Here is a 24,725-nt window from a genome sequence, read left to right on the forward strand (position 1 = left end):
GAGTTGGAAGCTAAAAAATGTTTTAAATAATTTAAAATTACCTGATTGTTGGATATGGACAATCGAAGAGGGGACATCTTTCTCTGTTTGTTATCTGGGGATTTCAGTTTGCTTACAGCTTCATCTGTGTCCACTAAGACATTCTGATTTTGAGATTCTTTTTCTTTGGAACAGTCCTTTTCTTTCCTCCCTTTTTTTCTTCTGGTATCATAGCCACTGTTGAAGTTTTCTGTTGGTTCGGAACTACATCGGAGCACTGGGCATTCAAGATTATCTTTGAGACATGCACAATCCACCTTATATTTGCTGCAAAGACACAGACATCCCCCCCAAAAAAAAAAAAAAAAAAAAAGAGAAAGAGAGGTGTAAAATTTGCATTTGCATAGACTCATAGTGAAACAGTGAGGGCCTTCTAGTTCCACTATAAATAAAGCAATGTCCTGACTTTACTTACCAATTAGAGTAGTCAAAATCAAATGCGATTGTGACTTCTGCACCTTTTGGGATGTTTGTAATTGAATAAATATATAGGTGAATTGTTCCATCCTCAATAATATGTCGTACCTTGAATGCAAATAAAGAGACATATAAATTATATATATATATATATATATATATATATATATATATATATACCACACACTTTTATGGAATAAGACTTTCCACTGAATAATGCACAAACCTCAGCATTGGGAGTACAAGACCGTCTGATGAACCTTGCTTCATTGCCAAATGTTCTTGCATCAACACACATTTCTAGCCCATGAAAATTTGAATAGAACAAAACAAACGGATATGGCCTAAATGATAAAAAAAAAAAAAAAAATATATATATATATAATATATATAGCTTTGCCATAGTTGATTTAAATCCCCCAAAAGTAAACTTGCAAAAGCCCCCCCCCCCCAAAAAAAAAATTTGTTTTACACAGAATTGTATTTGGTTGCAAAACACAAGCTTCACCTCCAGATGTCACTGTTTCAAAAGATTTCTAAGGCAACTAGGGAAAATACAACCACTGAAACACAACAGCAGTAGGGAAAGCTGCTTTCCTAATTTGTAAAATGGATACCTTAAAATATCAGCATAAATATATTCCAGTCCATGAAAAAACCCATTTCAATTATGTTTGTTTTTTTCTTACTAAATCTTAGAATTTCATTTAGGATAAGTAAAAGGCTTATGTGCATGCACATAACTTTGTACCTAAACGGATTTCTTCCCCATTCAGGTATGCATGCAAAAGCAACATAGCATTAAATTAAAACTTGAATGCAAATCAAAGTAACAGAAAGCATACTCTATTGACACATACACCTAAATCTAATGCCCATGTACACTAACCATGGACATATTTATCAAAACTAGGCAGAACCAAGACATGTTTGACAATAACTCACAAACTAATTGGAGATTTCCTAGTAATTTTATTTTAGGTAATCCCAAGCACCTTTTTAATGGTGTTTTAAAACGATTGTTGGCAGTTTCTGTTATTTATATCAAGGCTGTGATCTGCATCAACTTCAGTGCAGCTGTGCACAGCTTTGAGACATTGATTCCCATTAAGCATCTGCTTTTGTATGTCATTAGTCTACGTGTACTGCACTGTACATGTATGCAACCCGTTTTGTTGACAGACTAGTAACCCAGAAAGAATTGAACAGCTGAGTGCTTGCATTCAAACTCTGCAATCCACAATTGTCACCAGGTAGGAGGTTAGGGTACAATATTTCAAATACTGTAAACTGTAGAAGGGAAGGATTTACAGCAATATTGATGAAGTATTAAGTAATTTACAATTAGGGTGCTATTTATCAGACAGGGAATCTGACATTCCCTCAAACATTCCCTGGTGGGGAAACCAATTACTGGCACTGAAACACATGGACTTGGAAGATAGATGTTTTATATGGAGAGTCTCTAATCTTAAACTATTCCTTTTTGTAATGCTTTGGATTGAACTCCCTCTAAATTAACCTTGCATACACTCGCCCTAAAGTGAATAAAAACAATCCATATGCAAGAAAGTTTGACCTGTTTGCAAAGCTGATGCTTGTGGAAATTCACAAATGTGGCCAGCTCAAATGTAACTAGAAAGAACACAGAACACATACCTTTTAAAGAAATATCCATTAGCCTCAAACTGATCACGCAGCATAAATTTTCCTCTATATTCAATAATTAAAGTTTCAGGGAGCAGGTCTTTGGCTGCTTTTAATATTTTCTTGTTCTTCTGCAAATAGCTCTGCTGGATTATAAAGAATTATATTAAATTGTGAAATTTGACACACATATGCCAACATTGTCTGGGTATGATACAAATATGAAAACAGACTTTTACTAAATTTAAGCATATCTTGCACACAGAGGTATGCCAGCAATATAAATGGAAATCACAGGACCTGTAAGCGTCTCAAACTAAATTTTTTTAGAGACAAACATATGCCAGGAATTATAAATATCACCATAGGTCAACTGAGAAAATAAATACCTCAACAGGTGGTTTGAAAACATGGTTGCTGGTGCTGTAGTTTTTGACTATTTGTTCTTTTTTGTCATTATCATAACCAAGTCTAAGGGCTATTCGTTGTGCCTCTCTTTGAACACTTTCACTGTACTGATTCATGCTGGCTTCTTCATAGTGATCCATCCAAGCCTTAATTTTACTCTCCCAACCATAAATCGAACTGTCACCAGGATCAATTTCAGGTGCAGAACCCTAAAATGATTTAGGCATTTGTATTAAATTATAAATGTTATACAATTTAGAAAATCATAGCTAAGAACTCAACACATTTATGCAAGATACACATACACAGACAATAAATATGATGTACCTTAACTCGAGAAGATTTTCTTGATCCTTCTCTGAAGGCCTGTAGAAAGAAAAAGTTGACGGTAAGCAAGCAAAATCCCAAGAATCATAAAACTAAATGCCAGACAAGGCAGCAACATTGATCAATAAAAGTTACCTCTTTACTCAGACCTCAAACTACAGTTTCTCCTTAAGAATTATGCATTGTTCATTTACAATAGCAGCAGAGGTGAAAAGTAACTATTTAAAGTTTAACAAGCGTATGCATTAGTTAAATCTAAAGTATACTAAACACATCAGAAAATCCACAGTGCACCTGTGCTTAGACTAGGCATAATAAACTGTTTACACAGTTACCACAAGCAGTAAAAAGGATTTAAAATGGAGGACATCCTGACCTTTCTATGTGCTTTTAATACAATTTTGTTATTTTCTAAAAACTTTTCATAGATCAAAAACAGACTCTAAAGTCTGATTTTAGTTGGTTTCTAGCAGCTCAGAAACACATGCTGGTTGTTTAATTTAGACAGTAGGTAGTCTGCCAGGATCTGCCTTTAGGGACAAACAAATAGCTAACATTTCAATATTGTAAATTTAAAGGGCTTGTTAAGAATACATAAAACTTTGTGTGCCTCACTTTATCAGGTTAGTACCAAAACATGAAATTTTACATAACAGCCTTTTTTTCTTGCCAAGATACAAATAAGGACAAAGGGAAGGTGAAAAATAAAAATATAAGTAAGTGCAGCACAGATCTAACAGCATCTTCTTAGACACAAGCAAAATTTGAGAACCTGTCAATTAGGGCCAAAAGGCCTAAAGGAAAGGGGTCAGTTTTCTAACTAAAACCCTCAACAAGGCTTCCTTACCAATCCCTTTGCTGAAAACAATCAAGAAAATGAGTAACCTAACAAGGGTGTACACTTTCAGTTTTATTACATACCTTTTTAGATTTTGTAGTAGTCTGCTCCTTCTCCCCACTTTTCTTCCTTTTCTTGTCATTTGACTTCGTTACTCTTGTAGCAGTAAGAGTAAGTGTTGTTGGAGTGTGCTGGAAAGCTGTGTACAGCTCCATAGGAACTTCATCACAACTCTCAGTTGCACTGGTGTCACCATCTTTAAAAATCAGATAAACAAAAAAAAAGTAAACAGAATGCTGAAGTCATGCATTTTAGAGGAATATTTAAAATACAGTTTATTTAATATTGCACACCAGCCCCATTAGAATCACTTTTCTTTATTCAACTCCTATACACAGACACACTCTACCTAAGCTTACTTTACCAAAACAAACAAAACAAAGTGTGCAGCATAAGTCAAGTGTGAACAGGATAGTGTACTTGAGCATTTAACAACATACATTGGTGACTCCACTGTTCAGTCTTTACATTTGTATTTACCGCCAGCAGTTTATACAAAATAAAAGGCCCTGGTAAAAATACCTAATATGGTTCTCATATATAAACCTACATTTTTCTTTTTTTATTTCTAGTCTTTTCACATGTTTAACAAGTTAACATTAAATGTTTTGTTGGTAAAATGCCTTTGCATTGTCAAGTTTTTACACACACAAAGACTTCTAAGTGGTGGAAAGGTCACGAAGGCATAAGCAAAAGGTGTGACCTTTAGAATAATGTTTATCTGAAAAAATGCGGTACCTAACCTAAACTAAAACTCAAAACATTTAACTCAAACCTAAACTAAAACTCAAAACAAAACGTGTGCTGTGTGTTTTGCGCTAAACCCTCAGATTTAAACACATTCTCGAAAAGATGGGAAAATCTGTTGACAAACTTTCCTTATTTCATCTCAGTGTCACAGAGACAGAAAACTGGGTGAAATTAAGCAAATTGCTGAAAGGTTCTGTAGGCCGACTTAAAAAATATATACAATTATTCTGAAACAAATACAGTTTTCTTTTAAAGTTAACTGCTGGTTCACCCTTATCTAAACCCAACTAAACTTATTGTTATGGAAGCTCATTAGTCCAAGTGATGTGTTGCCTGCATTAGCTTGATTTTTTAAGACAAGAAAAGTTTTTCACAAGGTTTTAGTGGTATGCCATGTACTACAGTATTATTGTTGTTCTAGAATGTGTTAGGACTACAGAACACTTCCTAGAACATTAGGAGTTCAGAGGTAATCTGGCATAATTTATTTTCTGGCAGGATCATCAGTCAATTTTTGCACCCAAAAAAGTAGTACATCTCAATGCCTCTGGGCCAATATATGTACATTGTAAGAATTTTACCCAACTCTGTTCCTGTTACTATTTTGAAAAACAGCCATTTGTTTGACCAAGCCCATTTCATGTCGATTTCTCAATTGGAGGGGCGGGTTCAATCACCTGGTGCACGCCTAGCATTCTGATGCAGGGTCTGTATTCCTTTGAAAATATTTACCCTTTGGAAAGTTGCTCTCTAAAAATGGGCAAAAAATATGACTTGTATTTCAGTTTAGAGTTCTAGGAATATTAGTGAGCTAGTCAGAGAAGGAGGAAAATTACATTTTTGTGGACATACTATACAAAATCTGTACACAGTATAAAATGACAACTTCGGAACGAAATGGAAAAGTAATTTCTGGAACATTAAGTTACGAAATGACAGCAATTACATATGCTATATTTTAACACAAGTGGAGATTACTTTAGGTTTTGGGCTTCAAATGCAGAATACTTTCAGTTTGAAGTAATCGTTATGAATTTATTGCATTTAATCTCCTGACCTGTTTCAAGCACTTTTTTTAAATAGCTTCAGACTGCTATTAAGAGAGAAGCAGTTCTGCCACAAACAAAATGCCAATTTACACATAACCTAACATAGTAAATAAATAAATAAAAAAGCCAACTTGAACACTTGGTATGTATCTAACTAACTAACTAACTAACCTAGTATGTATCTGAATCTGCTGACATTACATCCAAGGTGATGGTGCCCAGCAACATCTGGGCTTAAATGGATTATGCATAAAATAGGCTAAATGGAAAGAATGTTGTTGAAAGGAACATCAGGCAATAGAGTCTTATAAGTGTAATTTTGGTGAGGGCTTCAGTAGTGCAGAAGGATCACAATGCCAAATTATCCTAAAATTGGTTTTCATTGTAGGAAGGGTAAAACAAAAATGCTATGTTCAATTCTGTGTTATTTTAGAGCCTGACAGTTGCCAAAACTACAAGGGCTTTTTAAAGTCTAGTATCATGCAAAAACAAGCTGCATGGTAAAATTTGACTTCTACCTGCAATTAAGTTATATCCTGCAGGAAAATTTGTGCTAGCATTGGTGTATGCAATATATAAACAATCAAAAGAAAAAAGGTGAACAATTGTAAACACAAGTGAAATCTTTTGCTCATTGACAAAATGTTTAATGCAAGCAGTAATTTAAAATATGCTTCTGTAGAGCATGCAGACCGCCATACCACACTGTCCAAGCAGACAATGTTACTAGTTTAACATGTGCATGTACAAATATGGCTGTCCATCTATATTACTATAAATATTAGAAGTCCCAATTGGTTACTTCTAACACTACAACACTTGCTTAAAAAAATTAAACAGGAATTCATTTAGAATGATTAAAATCTCTTGCATATAGTGAAAAGTGGGAGGTGTCACACTTGAAATGGTACCTACCAGATAAAAGGTTTCCGTTGTTGCCTCTACCATTGTAGCAGGTTTGAAGATCATCTGCATTAGAGTCACAAAAGTTATAGCCCAAAAGGTATGTGGCACTCAATAAATAACATTATCAGTGCACTAACACTCTTTGCCTGTTCATGACCAGATTGATCTGTTCATCTAATGGCAAAGAAAGTATTGCCTCCTTAATAGGCTTCACCATTGTCTCAGCTATGAAGATGATCTATACAAGTGCAACTAAAAAGTGATTCCAAACAGGTAAACATAAAAAAGGGTAAATTAGTGGCCAATATGATTACTTCTACTTTACAATGCCAAAATCTTTTGTAAACCAAACAATGCATAAACTGGTATTAACACAATATTTTTGCACATTCCATTAACCATACTAAAACAAAAATATTTGCAGAATTCTCTCACACACACACAATAAAAACATGAATAAACTTACAATATTACACTTAAACTTATTATGCCCCACAATCTGCAATGGTTGTAATTTCAGGAATTACTATATAAAGGAAAAGTCACACTTGAGGATCCTTTTATTATTGTATCCACAAAAGATTCAGATAATATTTACCCAAATTACCCACATTTTGCATAAGGGATTTAACCAAAAGAAGTGGTAAAAGTTTGTGGACCTCATGTGAAAACACCTATAAATCTCTAAACATAGAAACCGCATTCTTTTTTTACTGTTTAGTTTGTGGCGAAAATTTAAAAAGTTAGGTCATGTAGACGACTGTTCTACTATTCTAATGGCTTTTTAAAATCTATGAGCCCCTATCACTAGTCTTAAGAAACTTTTAGTAAATATCTATTTCAGGCATTAAGATTGTGAAGTTCTTTAAAGTCTATTATTTTAGTGCACAATGCTTCCCTGACCCAGGGAAACAAGTCACATTCATTCATTATCCTAAAGTAAAGCTTTTGATTATCAGTCTGAAAAATTCACAGGTAAAATTGTAAATTAAAATAAGTTACCTAGAAAAAAGGCAACCCCACATATGTGGAAGTAACACATAGCCACATTCAACTAGCATAATTATACACTAGCTGCTGTATCCTGAACACATAGCCACATTCAACTAGCATAATTATACACTAGCTGCTGTATCCTGACCAAGAACATTCAATATTACAAAGAAAGTCATGAGAAAAAGGAACAAACCTTTTCAGGACATAAAAAACACACTATCTGGTCCTTAGCAAGGCATCAAATAGGTAAATACAACCTCAGAAAAAACATGACGTGTTACGCTGTGTCATTATTTAACAAAGATTAAGTGAAACGGCAGAAGCAGAGTGTGAAAAAATAGATGCACCCTTAAAAATTTCAGATGTTAACAAAAAAAAAAAAAAAAAAAAAAAAAAAAAGACGCGCACATACACCCCACAAAAGGCTACATCTCTACAGGCCTTAGTTAGCATGTCAACTGGTAAAGTTCATGACAGAACAAATAGAAAAAGACTGAACAAGTATGATACCAGGAGAAAGCCTCCTTTCTCAGCAAACATAAGCCATGTTTTTATGTTCTTTTCAAAGTTGAATCTGAACAAACCCCAAGACCACTGGAACAATGTTCCTCTAGAGTCACATGTGAGGCCATCTGTGTGACAACTAAGGCCTGGCTGAAATTAAGTCATGAAACAACTGGAATTCTGTGGCTGAACCTTAAGAGAAATTTGTATAAAGAGACTGGAAAACAAAATGACAATGAAAACCATTATGTCAATTTTTCTCCATTTTTGCTTCCTTTTTGTTAAATAATGGCACAGTGAAATCTGGGTAAACTATTTTATAACCCGCTATGGGAACATGAAGATTTTTCCTGAAATGTAAAACCTTGAAAAAAAAATGAATGTTGATGTTGATATTACCCACAGGCAATAAAATGTGGCTGTTCACTGAGGCAGTGTTGAGTAGAGGCCTTCAACCCATCAAAGGTGTATTTACTCATCATCCCCAATCATTTTCCATTTAGATAGGGCCCACCTAAATGAAGTTATTGTTTTCAACATATTTGGCAACTTCTAAGCCAAAAACAATAGTTCCCTATAAAGGTGACATTTGCTTCTTTATCAGACACACAAATATTCTATTCACAAACTTAAATGCAAAACAGGCAGGTGTTATGTATACCAACTTAACTCACCTGACAAATGTTCTCGTTTTCTCTGTTGAAGCAATACAGCTCTCTCCCTGTCCAGAGCGCTGATAGACAAGAAAACATGTTAAGAAAATTGTCAATTTGTCAGTTTGCATTTTTTCTTAAAAGACTAAAAAGTTAAAAAATAGTTAAATAATAAAGTTAAAAAATAATTTAAACCGTCATTATTTTACAATAATTTCACCCCTTGAATGCCAAGAACTTGTCCTATAACATTATGCCAGTCATGGGGTAAAACAAATTATGGCTGCTATAGCTACCTATTTTAAAATGAAGCTGTGAAAGTTGCTGCATTGTGTAGATGTGTGTCTGCAATCTCATCTCAGACTGTTCATGTCTATTTTACAAGAAATCAGATTAAAGGACTGTATAAATTATAGTGGTATACTTACAGAAAGTTTTTTTAAAGTGGAACTAAACTTTAAAAAAGTTTAGGTAGGTAAATTCTAAATTGCAGAAGGGACAGAGTTTCCTCTGCAAAAAGAATACAATTACCTGCCTTTACACAGGATCTTTCAGCCATTTAAGTTTAGTTCCACTTTAATTATAAAGCACACAAAGTTTATTACTAACACAAAAATAATTAGTGTTATCTTTAGTACAGAGCAAAATAAGTGCAAATAGGAAAAAACTATAAGGCATAATATATCACTTACCGAGGCTGACAGCGCTCACATAGATATGTATCTGGTATATTTTGTCTATCAATGCCCATGCAATCTATGTGTTGCCATACACTGAAAGATATTAAAAAAGGAAAAATGAATCAGTTGAAAAAGTTTGTGTATTCTTGTATATCCTTCCCTCTCTTTTCCCTGTTTTATTAATGTTATTATGTTTATTCTGAAAATTTTGAAATTAAAGAAAATTTAACAAAAAGAAAAAAGAAAAAGTTTGTGTAGTACAGAAATCTTGTCCCTCATCAATATTTCCCACACAAGAAACTTCAGGAAGGAATTTCTTGTAGCATATTTAAACAAAACAAAAATGTTATATAATGAAGTGAACTACAGCATTCCAAATTTGTAATCTTAGGTGCAGTTATCCTTAAAGTGTTCATTTTTACAAGACCAAGTAGTTAGGTAAGCATTCAGTCATTTTCTGGAAAGATTAGGTGCCACTTCCAAAAGGGATTACAGAATGCCATAATTTACACAAAGTAGTAACATCAATAAAAGACTGTTGGCACAAAATATGGTGTAAAATGATTTTTTTGGTTTTTAGGAGCACTCAAAACACAAAAATGTAATAATAATAATAAATAGAAAAAATACCCAATGTTCAAAGAAATGTACCATACATATTGCCTAGAATTCTTCTCACATACCTGCATTTGTCACAACAAATCATATATCCATCATCATGAGTGAAACCACAGATACATCGTGTGACATCTGTTCCGTAACTTCCATCTTCTGAAGTGCTGATGGTTGTAGCACTGGAAGTCTCATCAAAGTGAGGAGTAGTAAATATGTTCACTTCATTCTTAACAAGAACAGGAGGTGGAGATGCAGGAGGCGTTGGTGGAGGGCGAGCACCATAGTTGTGATCCTATTACAGTTCAACAAAATATAAAAAGGATATATATCAGCCAATTACACAGTCATTTTCTCCTTATATACAATCTATTGGAATGTCTGCCTGTGTGTGTTGGTGCCAAGGGTGGCATATTGGGAAGTTGTGCTAGGAGTGAAATATACATATTAGTGCAGTGAATTAAATGTTCATAAATGTGGTGCTGGGGGACAAGCCATTCCACAGGAGAAGCAAGTCACCTGGCACTGGACAGCCAGTGTTGACAACCCATTGCCACCATTATCATGATGGAATTCAAGAGTCAAGTCACTTCAGCACTTGTCCAATACATTCATGGTCAGGCCACCAGGATCCTAAGGAGCCTAATGTGCATATTCAGTTGTGGCACCATATTTCTGGGAACCACCTAGAGCCTACCAAGTATGCTGTAGAGATACCATTTACCATGGGATTAGCAATAGTGTAAAGTGTGCAAACAGACAAATTCAAAATTGTGCAAATACTATTAGAGATCCAAGAACATCGAGAAGCCACTTACTGTACATGTGCAATTGCAGGCCCATCAGAGAACCATATTTTTTTTTTACCTTGGGGCTACCACAGAAAAATGCAAGCCCAATTAGAAGCTTCAACTTAAGGGAAGCCAACTAAACCAATTACTTTTATTTTTTTGATATTGCAGGTCAACTTGATTTTTAAATTCAGTGCTACCTGTCCACTTCACCTAATAAAATGTATTCATTATTCTTTTAAACATACAGTTTAAGGCTAGAACTAAAACTAAATAAACTAAATAAATAAACATAACTAAAACTCAATTTTACTTCCTATATTTTTCTTTACCTTAAGCATAAAACCAAGAGAATTCTGAGGGATTAACCACAGAATGACTTTACGTTAACAGTCCTAAGACCTATTTAGGTCAGATCAGGCCGACCTTTGTCAGATGTCCAAAATCAAGCTACAATGTAGTGTTAACATACCTTATTCCCCACATATTGCCATTATATATTTCTCTACCCGTTACCAGTATAGCTATATATGCTTGTCTCCCCTTCATTCATATATTCAATTCAATCATCCACAATTCAGCCATGTATGCACTTCTCCCTATAGCTAATGACTAATATAATGCTTGGTAGTATAATTGTTGCAATAGTGCTTACAGACTGATAGTAAACATTACAAGGAGTGGCTCAGCGTAGCAATAAACAATCACAAAGCTCTCCCACCTAAAGCTACTGGCCAGACAGACAAATGACAGGCTACCAAGAATCATGGACAGTTTTCTCCGGTTATCTCAGTTGACAGAAAGGTGAACTAAGACACATTATACAGGATAAGAAGGGTCCCATTTTCTAGTAGTGTGCAAAGGTTATCCATCTGAAAAGTAGGTCTCAGTGAGGGAGTTATGGGCAAGGCTTTTTCAACACAACATTTATCCAGTTTTAAATTAGATCAAATGCACACAAAATTAGTACAATATTACTTACCGCATAAGGCAAGCCAATATAACTGTGCGAATGGTGGGAGCTGCTGGTATATATATGATGTGGATAACTATTTGACTTTTCAACTACAACAGGGCTTGCTTCTACAGATTCAGGTCTAAAGGAAAAAAAGAAAGTTAAAAAAAAAAAATAATTAGTGCTGTTCCATACGTGCTTGAGGTTCCCAAAATTGCACCACCAGGCATGCTGTTCAGGATCCAAAACAAGCAAGCACACTGGGACAGAAAAAGACAGCTTTAAAAACAAAAAAAGCATGCATTTTTCTTGAGCAGTCACCCCTCTGTAAGGACAGGGCCCAATGGTAAATAGACTGATTGTCTTACACAAAGAATTTAAAGAATTTTTAAAAATGTGTTGAAGTCTTTTTCACCTATAATCATTCACAAGACAAAAAAAAGATAAATTCATATGATGATAATCTCACATCCTACATCCAATATTATTATATTCTTACAATAACAAAGACAAAAAACATCTTCACCTTGAGCCCAGCCTCCCTCGCTTTTTCTGAGTCTCGGACTTTGGATGCCCATTCACTGCCTGATCCTTACAATCAAGCACCATGTAGACCATTTCTAATTCATCCTGACATCAACTTCTTATACTCGATGACATTTTTTTAAAGTTGCCCAGACTTTCATAATCTTCTCTTTATCTCTTAACAATGCAAGTTCCTCCATTTTACATTTATGGTTTGTTTTCTTTAGCTAATCCTTTATTAATATAGAAGCATTTTTTTCTAATATTTTTGGATACTTATCATAACTTCATTATTTATACCCTAGACTGCTGTACATTTGGAGAAGCTCAAAAAATGGGTACAAAACACATGCAGCCTTAGTAGCTACTCTACTGAATAAAACCTACCAAGGATAAAACCCTTTATGGCATAAAAAAACAAAAACAAAAAAAAACAAACACATTTTTCCTGTTTCCCTAATACTGGGGGCAGGTCTTCTATGATAGATACAAGGGGATACATGCAGATTCAGATTAAACATATCTCTCAGGTAAAAATCCATCACCTTACATTTTTCAATCAACACCTATCTTCCCTCTTAAGAAATTGTGCAGTTTGTATTAAAATTACCATATATACACAGATTTTTTGCTGTTGTTTATATTGATGGTCTACTGTTTAAATTACATTATTGGCCATATTTTGTGCCAGTGACAAACATTGCCCAATACCAATTGGTCAGCAACAGAGGCAAGACAGATTCTAAGAATCCCCACTATATTAAAAAAGATCTACTTTAACAAATGTATCTGGAATTTAACACATTTATATCACAAATAAATAGAGCACAAAAACTTACTCTGAACCTGCAGCCATATCTAAATATGAAGTCTCTGTTGTCTCAACCCGCAAAGGGACCACTATGCTCATGACGTTCGCTTCTGATAAATTCGATTACTATGGAGTCCTCTGCATCGGGATCCAAAACACTGGGGCATGCCAGCCACAGTGATCATTGCAAACATCTAAGTGCATCCACAGATCCTAAAACAGAGCAGAAAGGAAACAAGTTAATTTAGTGCATATGTAAACTAGACATATTATACATTTTTTGTAGCAGAAAAATGATTACAATGAACATGAAAAAGTTAAACCTAAAATCTAAGTGGAGTCGAGAATAATTGGCATTACAATGCTGGAGTGTTCATGCTTTGTGCGAGGAAGCATTTGGTTAACGCTCTTATGAGCTGATAGCAAAGTACCACATTTAATAATATATATATAGTAAGTCTGATTGCAATACAGAAACAAATAAATTAGTGTTATAGTAAACTAGAATAAAATGTATCCAAACCAAAAGATGTATTCAAAAAAATAAAAGGTTATACATTGCAGCTTTCCAACCAATATATGTGGGGGCTGCAATAATGTTCTTGTTCAGGCTCCACCACCACCCTTATGTTCACCTGGTAATGCTGCATAACACTGCAAAACTTCCTATTCCTGCCAGGCTGGACTTAAAGCACAACTACACTGTCATCGGTTTTAGGATGGGACAAGGTTTAAAATTTCTTGGAGGCTCTATTATTGAGATCTATTGTCTGATTAAGTTCCTGGTCTACAAACCTTATTATGAGAGCTCTCACTGTTGAATTTGTTAACAGTATCTATTCCCCATTTTTTAATCTTTCCATAACATCGGGACAGGTTAGGACCTGCATTTTTTCACTATAGTTTTGGATATTGATACACATGAAAAGAAGATGCAGAAACATATAAATATGGGCAAAATTAAAGTGGAGAATTATATAAGAGAATAAGAGATTTCTCAGTTGTAAAATCCAGCATATAGGAAGTCAAGGGAGCTCATCAAAGTTTACCCACAATAAAATCACAGTAGAATGATCTTAAAATATGGCTGATAAGTACTTGTATACATCTACAAACATGTCTTGGTTCACTCAGAAGTAATGCCTGTGGCTCAACAATTAGCATTTGTAGTAGATTCTCTATCAGGTTCTCTTTACTTCCAACATACAAAGAATATGGTTTACTGATTGTAATTTTACAGGTATGCAGTTTTGAATGATATTATAGATTCCACTGATTTGAAGTGGAAATCAGGTGTTTGGGGTCACTAGTATGAGAAGCATTAGGTGTGAGTGAAGGCAGCCCAGGATTTTCATTACCCATGTCTGTTCTTAACAACACGGGTTTGTGGAAGTGTGTCATGGCTAAAAAAGAGGGAATTTGAGGACCTACAAAAATCAATATTGATGCTCACCAGGCTGAAGAGGGTTATAAAACAAAATATAATACTGCTTAGACTTCATCATGACACTTTTACATTGTGTACATAGGCAAATGAAACACAATTGTTACCATCCACAAGAGGGGGTCATCTATTAAAAAGTTGTCATCAATAGATAAAGGCAAATTCTCCACTGGGGACATGTTCTAGTAACATCTCTCAGGGATTAAAATTGTATTCATGTTAGAGAGATTTCCTCTCATTTCATGTTGTGTCTTTAGGACAGGAAGTAAAGGATATCTCCTTAGCAGGAATCAAGAAACACACTTTAACCTGATAAGGGTTCTATTTGACAGAGTATTTAAAAAAGATCTAAAGTCACAGACCCCATATTAGGCAAAACATTTTTTTTAACATGCTTTACCTTGAAGAGGTGTTATGTTTATGCAGGCAATCTGTATAAAAACTAAAGTTGGTTTTCACAGTTTCTAGTTGAACACTAGAGGGCAGCAGAGCCTCTGCAATGCCAGCTTCCTGCCCAGAAGTGATCTACACATCTCAGGATTCCCTGCATTGCATATTATGGATGTGGGGGTGTACATTTGGAAGTCTCAGCTCTCTACAGAACAGTAAGAGGGAAACAAATTAAGCAATAAATGTAGTCACAGACATCAAAAGGAATTATATTTTATATATATTTGTGAGGTAAACCCATGAGCCTGACATGGGATCCAGAAGCTGTTGTATGCAAGTTAAGTGCCCTGGGTTTGGGGGTTTCCAAGAAACTTAAGTGTATATTTATAAATTGACATTAAAGCAGGCAAATCTTGTTTTATTGTCAGCGTTCAATTTACCACTACAGAATGTTTTGTAAAAGATGGGTGGGTTTTACCAATTACTGCTTGCATGTCATTTTAGGACATATCGGAAAAGAGGTGCATTTTGAAGCAAAAGTAAACACATCATTATATTCTTGCAACTATTTTTTTGAACTTGAACAGCAACATAGACAGACGTAAACATTGTTAGAACCACTATTAGTTTTTTTTTTTATTTCCTGACTGCATTCCCCCCCCCACTCCAACAATATCTGTCTAGTAAAATGTTGTCACAAGAACAGGAAGTGAGGGTAAATTTCTTTAACACAGTCCTAAATAGCAGTTACATCGGACAGAAGTTTTATGTTTCTTTGGGTATAGATATTTACAAAAGCCTCTGAAATCTACAGGGTTTACTAGCTGATGATCCTACACTAATGGATTATATGCAGACACCCCACCTGTAAAATGATAACACTCCCTGTACCCATTTCCTAACCAACACACAGACAGACAGACATGGTCCATTATTATCTGCATCACAAACACTTCAAGGAATGTTATCAGGCCCGATGCAGATAGTATAGAAGAGCCTGCAAAGAGGGTTATTGGTACCTGATATTTACCAAAGAATATTAAGCTTAAAAAAAAGACATACAATAAGATGGCAGTTGTCTAATGCACAGTAATTTAACACTCTACTTTGACAATACTAATCATATGACTGGAGGTCACCAAGTTTCTGAACTGAATGTATACATTTCAGAACTACCACAAGGGGCAGTGCAGTAAAAATGAAAAATTCAGGAATAAACCATAATGACAAGGAAGCATTATATATTCCTAAAAGAACTCTAAAGCACTAATGCTGAATTCAAGGCTCACCAGAAAGACTTGCAAAAAATCAAAGCCCACAGCACTTGACCCAGAAAACTCCTCTAACCATAATAAAAGCTAGTTATCTCCATAAAAAGCATTGTGCACAGAATCCGATTTTAAACTCCTTAACCACGTCAGATCCTATATTAGGGAAACATTTATTGGTTTCCTTCCACTTGTTTAGGACACCTTCGGGTCATATGTGTTGGTAGAATGTTTAACAATGGTCCTGCAAAGTACCCACGGTATAATGCCATATAATTGATTGGCAGATGTTTTATAGAACGGAGATGTTGCTCCTAAAGCTCTGAAGGTATGGCCTAGAGAGAATGTTTTTTAAGCAACTGTAATCCTGAAGAAGCACTCAAAGAAAAAAAAACATGATTCGATCATTCGATTGTCCTAGCCAACATGGTGTCTGTAATACTTAGTAATAGGTGTATCACATAAAAATAAAAACACTGCTTTGAAATACCTAAATTATTTACTCTGAATATGATCAGTTGCCTTAAAATTGTGTTAAAAAAGCAAAGCACATCAATGAATCAATAGATTAATTTTGCCAATACAAAATTATTATTAAACTACAAATTTTATAGTCCTTTATGAATTCCAAAAGATAGAATTGCAGCTATGTATTTGATCTTTCATCCCTTATAAGTATAAGTGCATATTTACAAAAAACCTTACCTTATCCCCCCCCCCCCCCCCTTACACTAAACATAACCCCTAAGCTGTGTACTTACCAGGATCCAAAGCACCATGGGCCAGCATTTTACATTTCTCTCAGGAACAGGCCTAAAGGAACACACACTGTACCAGGATGCCGTGGATCTCAGTAAGCACCCGACTGTAAAGGGTGATGGTGGGATAGGTTAGATCAGTCAAGTGGCACTAGGAAAAGTAAAAGACCACCTATGTCCTAAAATGTCTCCCACCAAAGCAGTGCATAAACTTGCATTATTCTGACATAACGTTAGTTTGATGTTTAGCACTGCTATATGAGGGCATGAAGAGAGTCCTCAAACTGAATTAAACTCTACAAAAGGCTTTCTTTTCTACTTGCTGCCAAGTGCAGGAGGGCAATAAAAAAAAAAGGCTGCTGAAGATAGGGGCATTAAGGCAAACCTGTTACATTGTGCTGTATAGACAGAGAACACATTGCTATAAATCTGCCCTAAAGGAAATATGGAGTTCCTCTTAGAGTGGGACTAGCCCCACACTGCAAGCATTAAATGCACATTTTCCATTTGCTAGTTTTTGCTGACTGGGTGCAAAAGAGTAAGGTAAAAAAAAAAAGTATTAAGAGACAAGTAATAGAAGAAGTTTCAGCAATGATGGTAGCAGTGGCCATGGGCAGTAAGAAACAATGTAGAGCTGTTTTGCATAAATTTGGAGACTGTGAATCCCTTCACATTACACTGCTTTTCAGTTATTATTTTAGTGCAGCTTGACCTCAGTTTTAATACAATCTTTTTTTATTTTTTAATCATAATAAATGGCCAGGTCAATTTGACCATGCAAAAATATTTTTTTTATGGGAAAATCTATTTATTCCGTAGACCTGTATGGGGGGGTGTTGAGAGCCTTTTGTTCATGCTCATTTGAACATCCAACAGGATGTTATGAAGTCAGCTTCCCTTTCATTGTTACTTTTCAGCATTATAACTCACACAGTTAAAGCAGAAATAAGTTCCTCGACCACATTTTACATCAAAACATTACAAAGCAGCTTCATAAGAGCAAATAATCAACATAGAATACAAAACAAACCAGTAGTTTTAAAATGTGCCCATGGATTTGATCACTCATAATAACAAAGCGTTTGTGAATCCTTGGATGGTTCATAAATGTGTAGGGTTTACTTTTACAAACATCATTCAACACCATTTTACAGAGCAATCAGTATATAGCACCAATGTCATGGATAAAAAGGTATGTACACCTTTATTGTGATGAAAACTGGAGTCAGATGCTGCAAAGTCAAGTTTACAAAATTTTAGGGGTCCTTGAAATACTTGTAAAGTCAAAAGATAATGGGAAGTAAGGGAAAAAGTCTCAAAGACAATAATCACCAGAGATTTACCCCCACAACAGGTGTTCTCATTTGATGACTTTCCATCAAACAATGTTAACTTGAAATGTGAAGTTTTGCCTCACTTTCTGCTTTAGTGGCAATGGGCAAAGGCCAAATAAAGGAGCTATTCTACCCAGCAGGGACACACTACTAGTCAGGTTTTTTTAACCATTTGTGTTGCCACTGGGAAAATTTACCCTCTTTTAGTGTACTATGGGCTTTAACACAGAAATAATGGGACATGGGAATAAATACAATATCACAAAAATAATAATAGAGATAGAGGGGAAAACCATCAAAGGGAATATAAATATATACATATACACACACAAACACGCGCAACAAAGCAATCAACAATCAGATGTCAATTGTTATGCACTACATTAGTAGCTACATAGGCAAATGATATAAATGCATAAAATAAATAAAAAAAAAAAAAAAAAAAAAAAAAAAAAAAAAAAAAACAGGAGAATGACTGCAGTGCAATATAAACCAAGAAATTTGTCTACAAAGCACCATATTAGCACTGTATTTTCTGATAAGGAGGAAAGAGTAACTATCGATTTGTGAAATTCAAGTATTAGCCCCCATATCAAGTATAATCTATAATAAAGCAATGTCTCTAACCAATAATCTGAGAACAGGTATGGATAGTGTGACTTGAAGTATGGGGAGAATCTAAATATTTAATGGCCCTACAGAAAAGTAGAGGTTTGTGAACATTCAATGGTTGATTGCCCCCGTATGCAGGAATCCTATAAATTACTATTGATGATTTTTTTTTTCTTTAAAGATACCGTGAAAAATTTGTACTTCAATTAAAATATATCTTGGAAATTAACTGAACAAGCACAATGTAACAGGACATGCATTTAGTTAGGACAAATTCATCATTAAGAAAGGCAGAGGTATTACTGAGCTCAAAACGCAATCTGAGCAGCTTAGTGAACACCTACAATGGTTATTTCTATAATCAGAATTAGAATTAGGTTAGTAAAATAGGTGTGGGGAGGATATAGAAGGAACACACAAAAAAATACTCCTCGCACAGGCCACCATATTACCTGGTTGAAGGACTTAAAGCCTAGGTATACCCACTATTCCAGCCATGAACAAACTGACATTTGCATTACTATTTTAGAATTTGAGGGGTTTTATTTATTTATTGAGGTATCCTAAGGACTACTGAGGCAGGGTGATGTACCCCATTTAACTAGTGAGTCCCAATAATTATGTACTTTGACTAAAACAAAGCAATTACAATATTTTCATAAGGTTTTATTTAAAATTACATTGGCTTATTCATGGAATTTGTAAAGTCAAGGCTAGCAAAGCCTGGTGTGCCCAACAGGTGAATCGCGATCTACCGGTAGATCACAAAGACAATGCGAAAATAAACTCCACCGCGCAAAGGAGTTAGTAAGTCCAAGTTTTTATTGTTGGTAGATCATTTTAGCTTGGTCATTTTAAAAATAGCTCAGAAGCCAAAAAAGCGAGGGCATTCCTGACCTGGGCGATCAAGAATGAAATGAAGTGCAAAGCCTCAAGAGATACCTATGTCACGCATCTGGGATGGGTTCTTGGGTGTTCCTTCTGCGCATGCCCGAGCAACTTGGGCATGCGCAGAAGGAGTCTTTTTTTGCACAAAGAGAAAAATTTGCCTATTTCACGCATGCAGATTGAGATCGGCAAGTTTTTATTCCATCCTACGTTGCCTGATTTTGGGTAGGGTGACGTAGGATGAAGAACCTGGTAGAAGAGGCGAAGATGGCGGTGCCTGGAGCGCCAGCTCCAGGACGACGCTGGACCAGATGCAAGACACCACCGGATGGATCGGACTGCCCTGCTGGATTGATGGCAAGTGTATTTTTTATTTTTTTTTTTGGGCACTTTTCAGTTTAGTTCCTCTTTGGCTTTTAGGCTCCTTTTAGATGTATAGCAACCGACTACAGACAATTATGGAGGTTGGCATTTCTCACTTCTTCTATACATGGACTTGTACACTGATGCTCAGTAATGATTGTAAACAGGTATGGAAGCAGGTGTAAGTCACTGCAGCATTATTTGTGTACACAACCACAGAGCCAGCAGTGGGTAAATCACAGAGAAAGTATTAAAGTCATTCAAGGAACTAACATTCTATGGTTTAATGGTTCAATAAGAATAGCCATAAAAGGGATGACAATTCGCAATAGACAACGTTGGCGCATTATTTGTTATGACTAGGCTGTACACGTGTTAAAAAAAAAAAAAAATTAAAAATAATTGCACAAAAACACAGTGTATTAACCAGCGCATCTGAGCAACTAACAGTGCTTGGATGCATGAAGATATTCTTGGTCATGCTGAAAAGTCTCAGGAGACAGATTACGAATCTGTTCCTTTTCTCCAGAGCAAAGACACAGACCTTTCACTGTGTTTGAACTGAATCCCTTGGGTACATGTTTCTAGTCATATATCCTCTATTTTTACTATATCTTATGGTTACTTAAACAGTGATTTACAGTTGGCCTGACAAGTCTTGTATCATTTGTGGTGGCACTAGCTGCATTACAGTGGCAAGCTAGCTTTGGGGAACAAAAAAAAAAAAGTTGAATTATCTAACCCACAAAAGCAGAGTTTACGTTTATTATGATAAATTGCCTGTATTTAGGGGCTCCTGGTATGTAAAACTACCTTTGAAAAGATAGAGACTATTTGACTTCCCTGGGTTTTCATTATTTTGGGCAACATGGTTGGTTCAGTGGTTAGCACCAAGGCCTTTGCAGTACCAGGACACAGGCTCATATCTGGCCAGGAAACAATCAACGAGGAGTTTGTATGTTCTCCCTGTGTTTGCCTGGTTTACCTCAGGGTACTCTGGTTTCTACCAATTTCCTGTTCTTCCAATTCCCCCACAAAACCCTGATGACAAATAACATGTATCACATAGGATTGTCCACTTCTACACATCCTTAGTCTTTTTATTGGATACTGTACAATATTTTTGGGATGGCATACAGAATATACAGCAAAATAGAGAGAACAGATAGTGGAGAGCTTTGAGCCTGATATTGTTTGAATCCCCATAGCACACAAACCTAGTGCAAGCTGCATTTTTTAAAGCACTCCATATGTCAATGCACTTTAATGTATTAGAAAAGTACATTTGGAGTACTAATAACCATGAATTAACCCAGAACAACCGAGCCAGTTCTGCTGCAGTGTGATGGTCCCACTATATGCATTATGACATCTTTTCTATATTTAATAGTGTAGTCTGCTTTTACTGCTACTTCTGGAACATAGATAAGTTGCTGAAGTAAAATAAAAAAGTATTTAATTATTGTTAAAGTAATTTACACAGGAGTAACAAAAGTCATTCTATATGAAGACACAATAAAAAGTCTAACTTCTGTCACATAAAAACAAGCAACACATCAGCAATGGATGGTGATGCCACAGCCTGTACTTCATTTTTAGCGTTTCCATAGGCAAGTTTCAACCAGAGTCTCATGCACCCAAAGAGTCCACACAGCAGTTGTTTCACTGTATTTTAAATGGTAGAAGAAGGGTGCAATGTTTACATTCTTCATCACAAGTCTTTCTCTGCTCCCCAGACCTGCACATTACAAACCCACCAATTTCTATGTGCCGTTTCCGGAGTTAGAACACAACAAACCAAGCACCATACAACTGAAATGGGCTGTACTGTGCAGGCAGCAAGCGACTTCCAGTGAGGAAATGTAAACATGCGCTGTTCACATATTAAGTACAAACTATGGAAGGTATGTGGGAAGTTATAAAAGTATACTTATTCTTTAAAGATACGCCATTGTAACCCATATGAAAAAATAGGATCACTATTTATTTTAAAATGACTGAAATCATGTAATAGTTTTGTGGACTGTGTACAGCCATGAGAACATTCTGTAGGGCAATTACTCTGTGTCATAATGTGGATACTAAAAAATATACAAATAAACTTAGAGATAATAGAATCCTTGCCACTTAAAAGCCTGTAAACAGACATCTTGGAGAGACAAATCAACTTGAACAATATGTGTAAGTGTCTCGTGTTAGGAGACCCTGTGGAATGCCAATTGCAGTGAGATATAGACAACAGAACACCTATTACACATTCATCTCTACCAAAAAACTGCATTTGGTTGCACTGAAAAATGGATGTTGGTGGTTTAACATGAAAGACCCACAGTAATCCAGCTCCCCTGACATGATGTTTATGAATACAAAAGACAATACAGGCAGTTTTTCCTGATACTTTAACAATGAAGGGTCACAATTTCAGGAATCATATCATAACCTATAGACCACTTGAAAAATACTCTAGTGATGCAACTGGAGAAATAGAGTGCAACTGCCACCAGCCAAATAAAATATTGTCTTCAAACAAAGCTTAATAGGCTTGTTGAATACAAAGTACAGATGAATAGAAGACCACATATTTTTATTACAGTATTTTATAGCTAGCTGTATATCTATTAAAGTGGAGCTATTGGGGGGGGGGGGTAGAAAAACAATCTCTAAGATTGTGTTGTCATAATTAGGTTAGGTTCAAGAACTCACCACCACCATGGAATGACATTAAACAATGGTATCAGGTGGACTTCCCTGGCCATGGGATAGCAGCCAAGGTTCTCCCCAACACTTTTTTAGCCAGCCACACCACTCAGCACTTTTCAGAAACCACCCGGCTGTTTTTGGGAGGGTTACTGAAGAGTTGGGTCACAATACAGGGGATGCCACCCACCTACAGCTTCTTCCCACCCAGCTTAAACACTGGCAGTATTCCTATTTTTACACACTGCAGGTACTGCAAATCATGTTTTAGTCTTGAAGGAACAGTGACAAATTAAAAAAAAATGCCAGGTAAGAGCTTTAGGGATTGTTTCAAGGGAAGCTTTTTAAGAAACATGGAGAGTGCCATTATTAGCTTTTGGAGAAAATGCTAGCTGCCTGGCTGCAATCTTGACCCCAATGGTTTATTATTTTAGAACACTGACCGGGAAAAAATATGTAGATAAGGACCTCTGTCTTTCCTGATCCATTCCAGGTTGTCTCTTCAGCCAAAAGGTCAACAGTCAAGCAGCTAGAATATTCAGAGAAAAAGTCAATGACAGCCACCATATTCAAACCGTGAAAGGACTGATTTTTATTTACTAAGCTAATCCTAAACGAAATAATGTCACATTTTTAGACGTCTATGGGTCTGAATTTTATCATTTGTATGTTATTTTACTGTGTCATTAGAAAACATTACAATGATAGATTTGTTAAAGCTGGACCTAGACTGATATGGTTATGATTCATAAAATCCCAGGAGGAATGGAGGAGATTCTGCTGCAGTGTGATGCAGCTTCATTAGGACACAAAAGGGTTAAATCCGAGCAGGAAGACAATATACACAGGAGCATAGTGTGCACTCCCTTCTCACCGCCCCCTGCCTACCCAGCACCCACAGAAATCCTCAGAGCTCCTCTCTCCTAATTTCAAGTTGAATCTCTAGTTCAAGAGGGGGTTTAACAACAATAAAATATATAAACAAAGCAAACGTTTACTTCGCAATCTAAACATATGCAACGAGGGGCAATAAATACCCGTTCCAGGAATTTCTGTGAAATGAGATACACTGACAACATTTATGTAATTCTTTTTATGAATAAATGCTTGGACCATGGCAGTGGTGTTCCGCAGACATTTGTACTGCATGGGGTGTGGAGAACCCGGGCTGATTAGATTACAACAGCAGCCAGGGGCGCCATTTTTGGCCTCTCCAAAAGACAAAAGGGGGAAATACCAGCAACAAATGCATATTATCAACACATACGTAAGCTCCCCGGGTTTCTATCAACAACCTACAGAATCGAGAAGTGCAGGAGGGCCACAATAAAGTCACAGATATAAGCAGTGCCAGGTTTAAAGCTATCATAGTAGCCGAGTCTTTGCTGTAGTGAATATGATCATGTACTAATGACAGAAACTAGAAGGTTATGTGCTGGAACAATGTATTCCGCAGTCATAAGGAGGGGCGTCCACACTCCGAGCCTGCATATACATTGAAAACAATCTAATATGACAGGCAGCTTGTCCCAGAGATTAGATATTGGGCAGATATAGTGAATAGAAGGCAGCATGGTGCTCCCCTTCTTTGTGTGCTGGTGTTGTGTCTGAGCTGGCCTGACTTACACACACAGGATCGCTTGTTCCTCCCCCCATCATGTCTGCAGCCTGTGAGCAGAAAGCCCTGGAAAGACCTACAGCTTTGCAGAGGGTGTGTGAGGATGTACACACAGCAGACCTCCCCGAGCATCATATACATACACGGCCACAATACCATGACAAAATAGAGCTCTTTCCTAACATCTACCCGTGTAAATAGAACACATTGGATGAAAAGATCTTCCTATTACAAATGTCATGGCAGCCAGCCCAGAGAGGAACATTCACCAGAAACCTCCAATAATTGCAGCATGTAAACACCACGGGACAAACGTCAAGTGTGCCCTGTAAGGAGGCAGCCATAGCCGAGCCACGGAGCCCGGGGCACAGCCATAGCCGAGCCA

General features: G+C 36.2%; 1 protein-coding gene across 12 annotated transcripts in view; it reads right to left on the bottom strand.

Moving 5' to 3' along the window:
* Nucleotides 1-24,725, bottom strand: part of KMT2E (lysine methyltransferase 2E (inactive)) — a 45,523-nt gene that overhangs the window by 19,389 nt on the left and 1,409 nt on the right. For 5 of the 12 annotated variants that reach the window (XM_072401699.1, XM_072401705.1, XM_072401703.1 and 2 more), the window contains exons 2-14: nucleotides 12,997-13,181; nucleotides 11,660-11,774; nucleotides 9,958-10,181; nucleotides 9,287-9,367; nucleotides 8,616-8,674; nucleotides 6,451-6,504; nucleotides 3,760-3,932; nucleotides 2,839-2,877; nucleotides 2,493-2,720; nucleotides 2,116-2,249; nucleotides 683-800; nucleotides 455-564; nucleotides 42-306 (exon numbers count right to left, since the gene is read on the bottom strand). In XM_072401699.1, the coding sequence (XP_072257800.1) occupies nucleotides 42-306; nucleotides 455-564; nucleotides 683-800; nucleotides 2,116-2,249; nucleotides 2,493-2,720; nucleotides 2,839-2,877; nucleotides 3,760-3,932; nucleotides 6,451-6,504; nucleotides 8,616-8,674; nucleotides 9,287-9,367; nucleotides 9,958-10,181; nucleotides 11,660-11,774; nucleotides 12,997-13,067 (1,671 nt within the window). In that variant the 5' untranslated portion in view covers nucleotides 13,068-13,181. Of the gene's footprint in view, nucleotides 1-41; nucleotides 307-454; nucleotides 565-682; nucleotides 801-2,115; nucleotides 2,250-2,492; nucleotides 2,721-2,838; nucleotides 2,878-3,759; nucleotides 3,933-6,450; nucleotides 6,505-8,615; nucleotides 8,675-9,286; nucleotides 9,368-9,957; nucleotides 10,182-11,659; nucleotides 11,775-12,996; nucleotides 13,182-23,165; nucleotides 23,252-24,725 lie in introns of all 12 variants that reach the window. The other 7 variants (XM_072401694.1, XM_072401695.1, XM_072401700.1 and 4 more) reach the window with 4 other exon arrangements.

This window comes from Pyxicephalus adspersus, chromosome 2 (assembly GCF_032062135.1).
Source record: "Pyxicephalus adspersus chromosome 2, UCB_Pads_2.0, whole genome shotgun sequence".
Taxonomy (NCBI): Eukaryota; Metazoa; Chordata; class Amphibia; order Anura; family Pyxicephalidae; genus Pyxicephalus; species Pyxicephalus adspersus.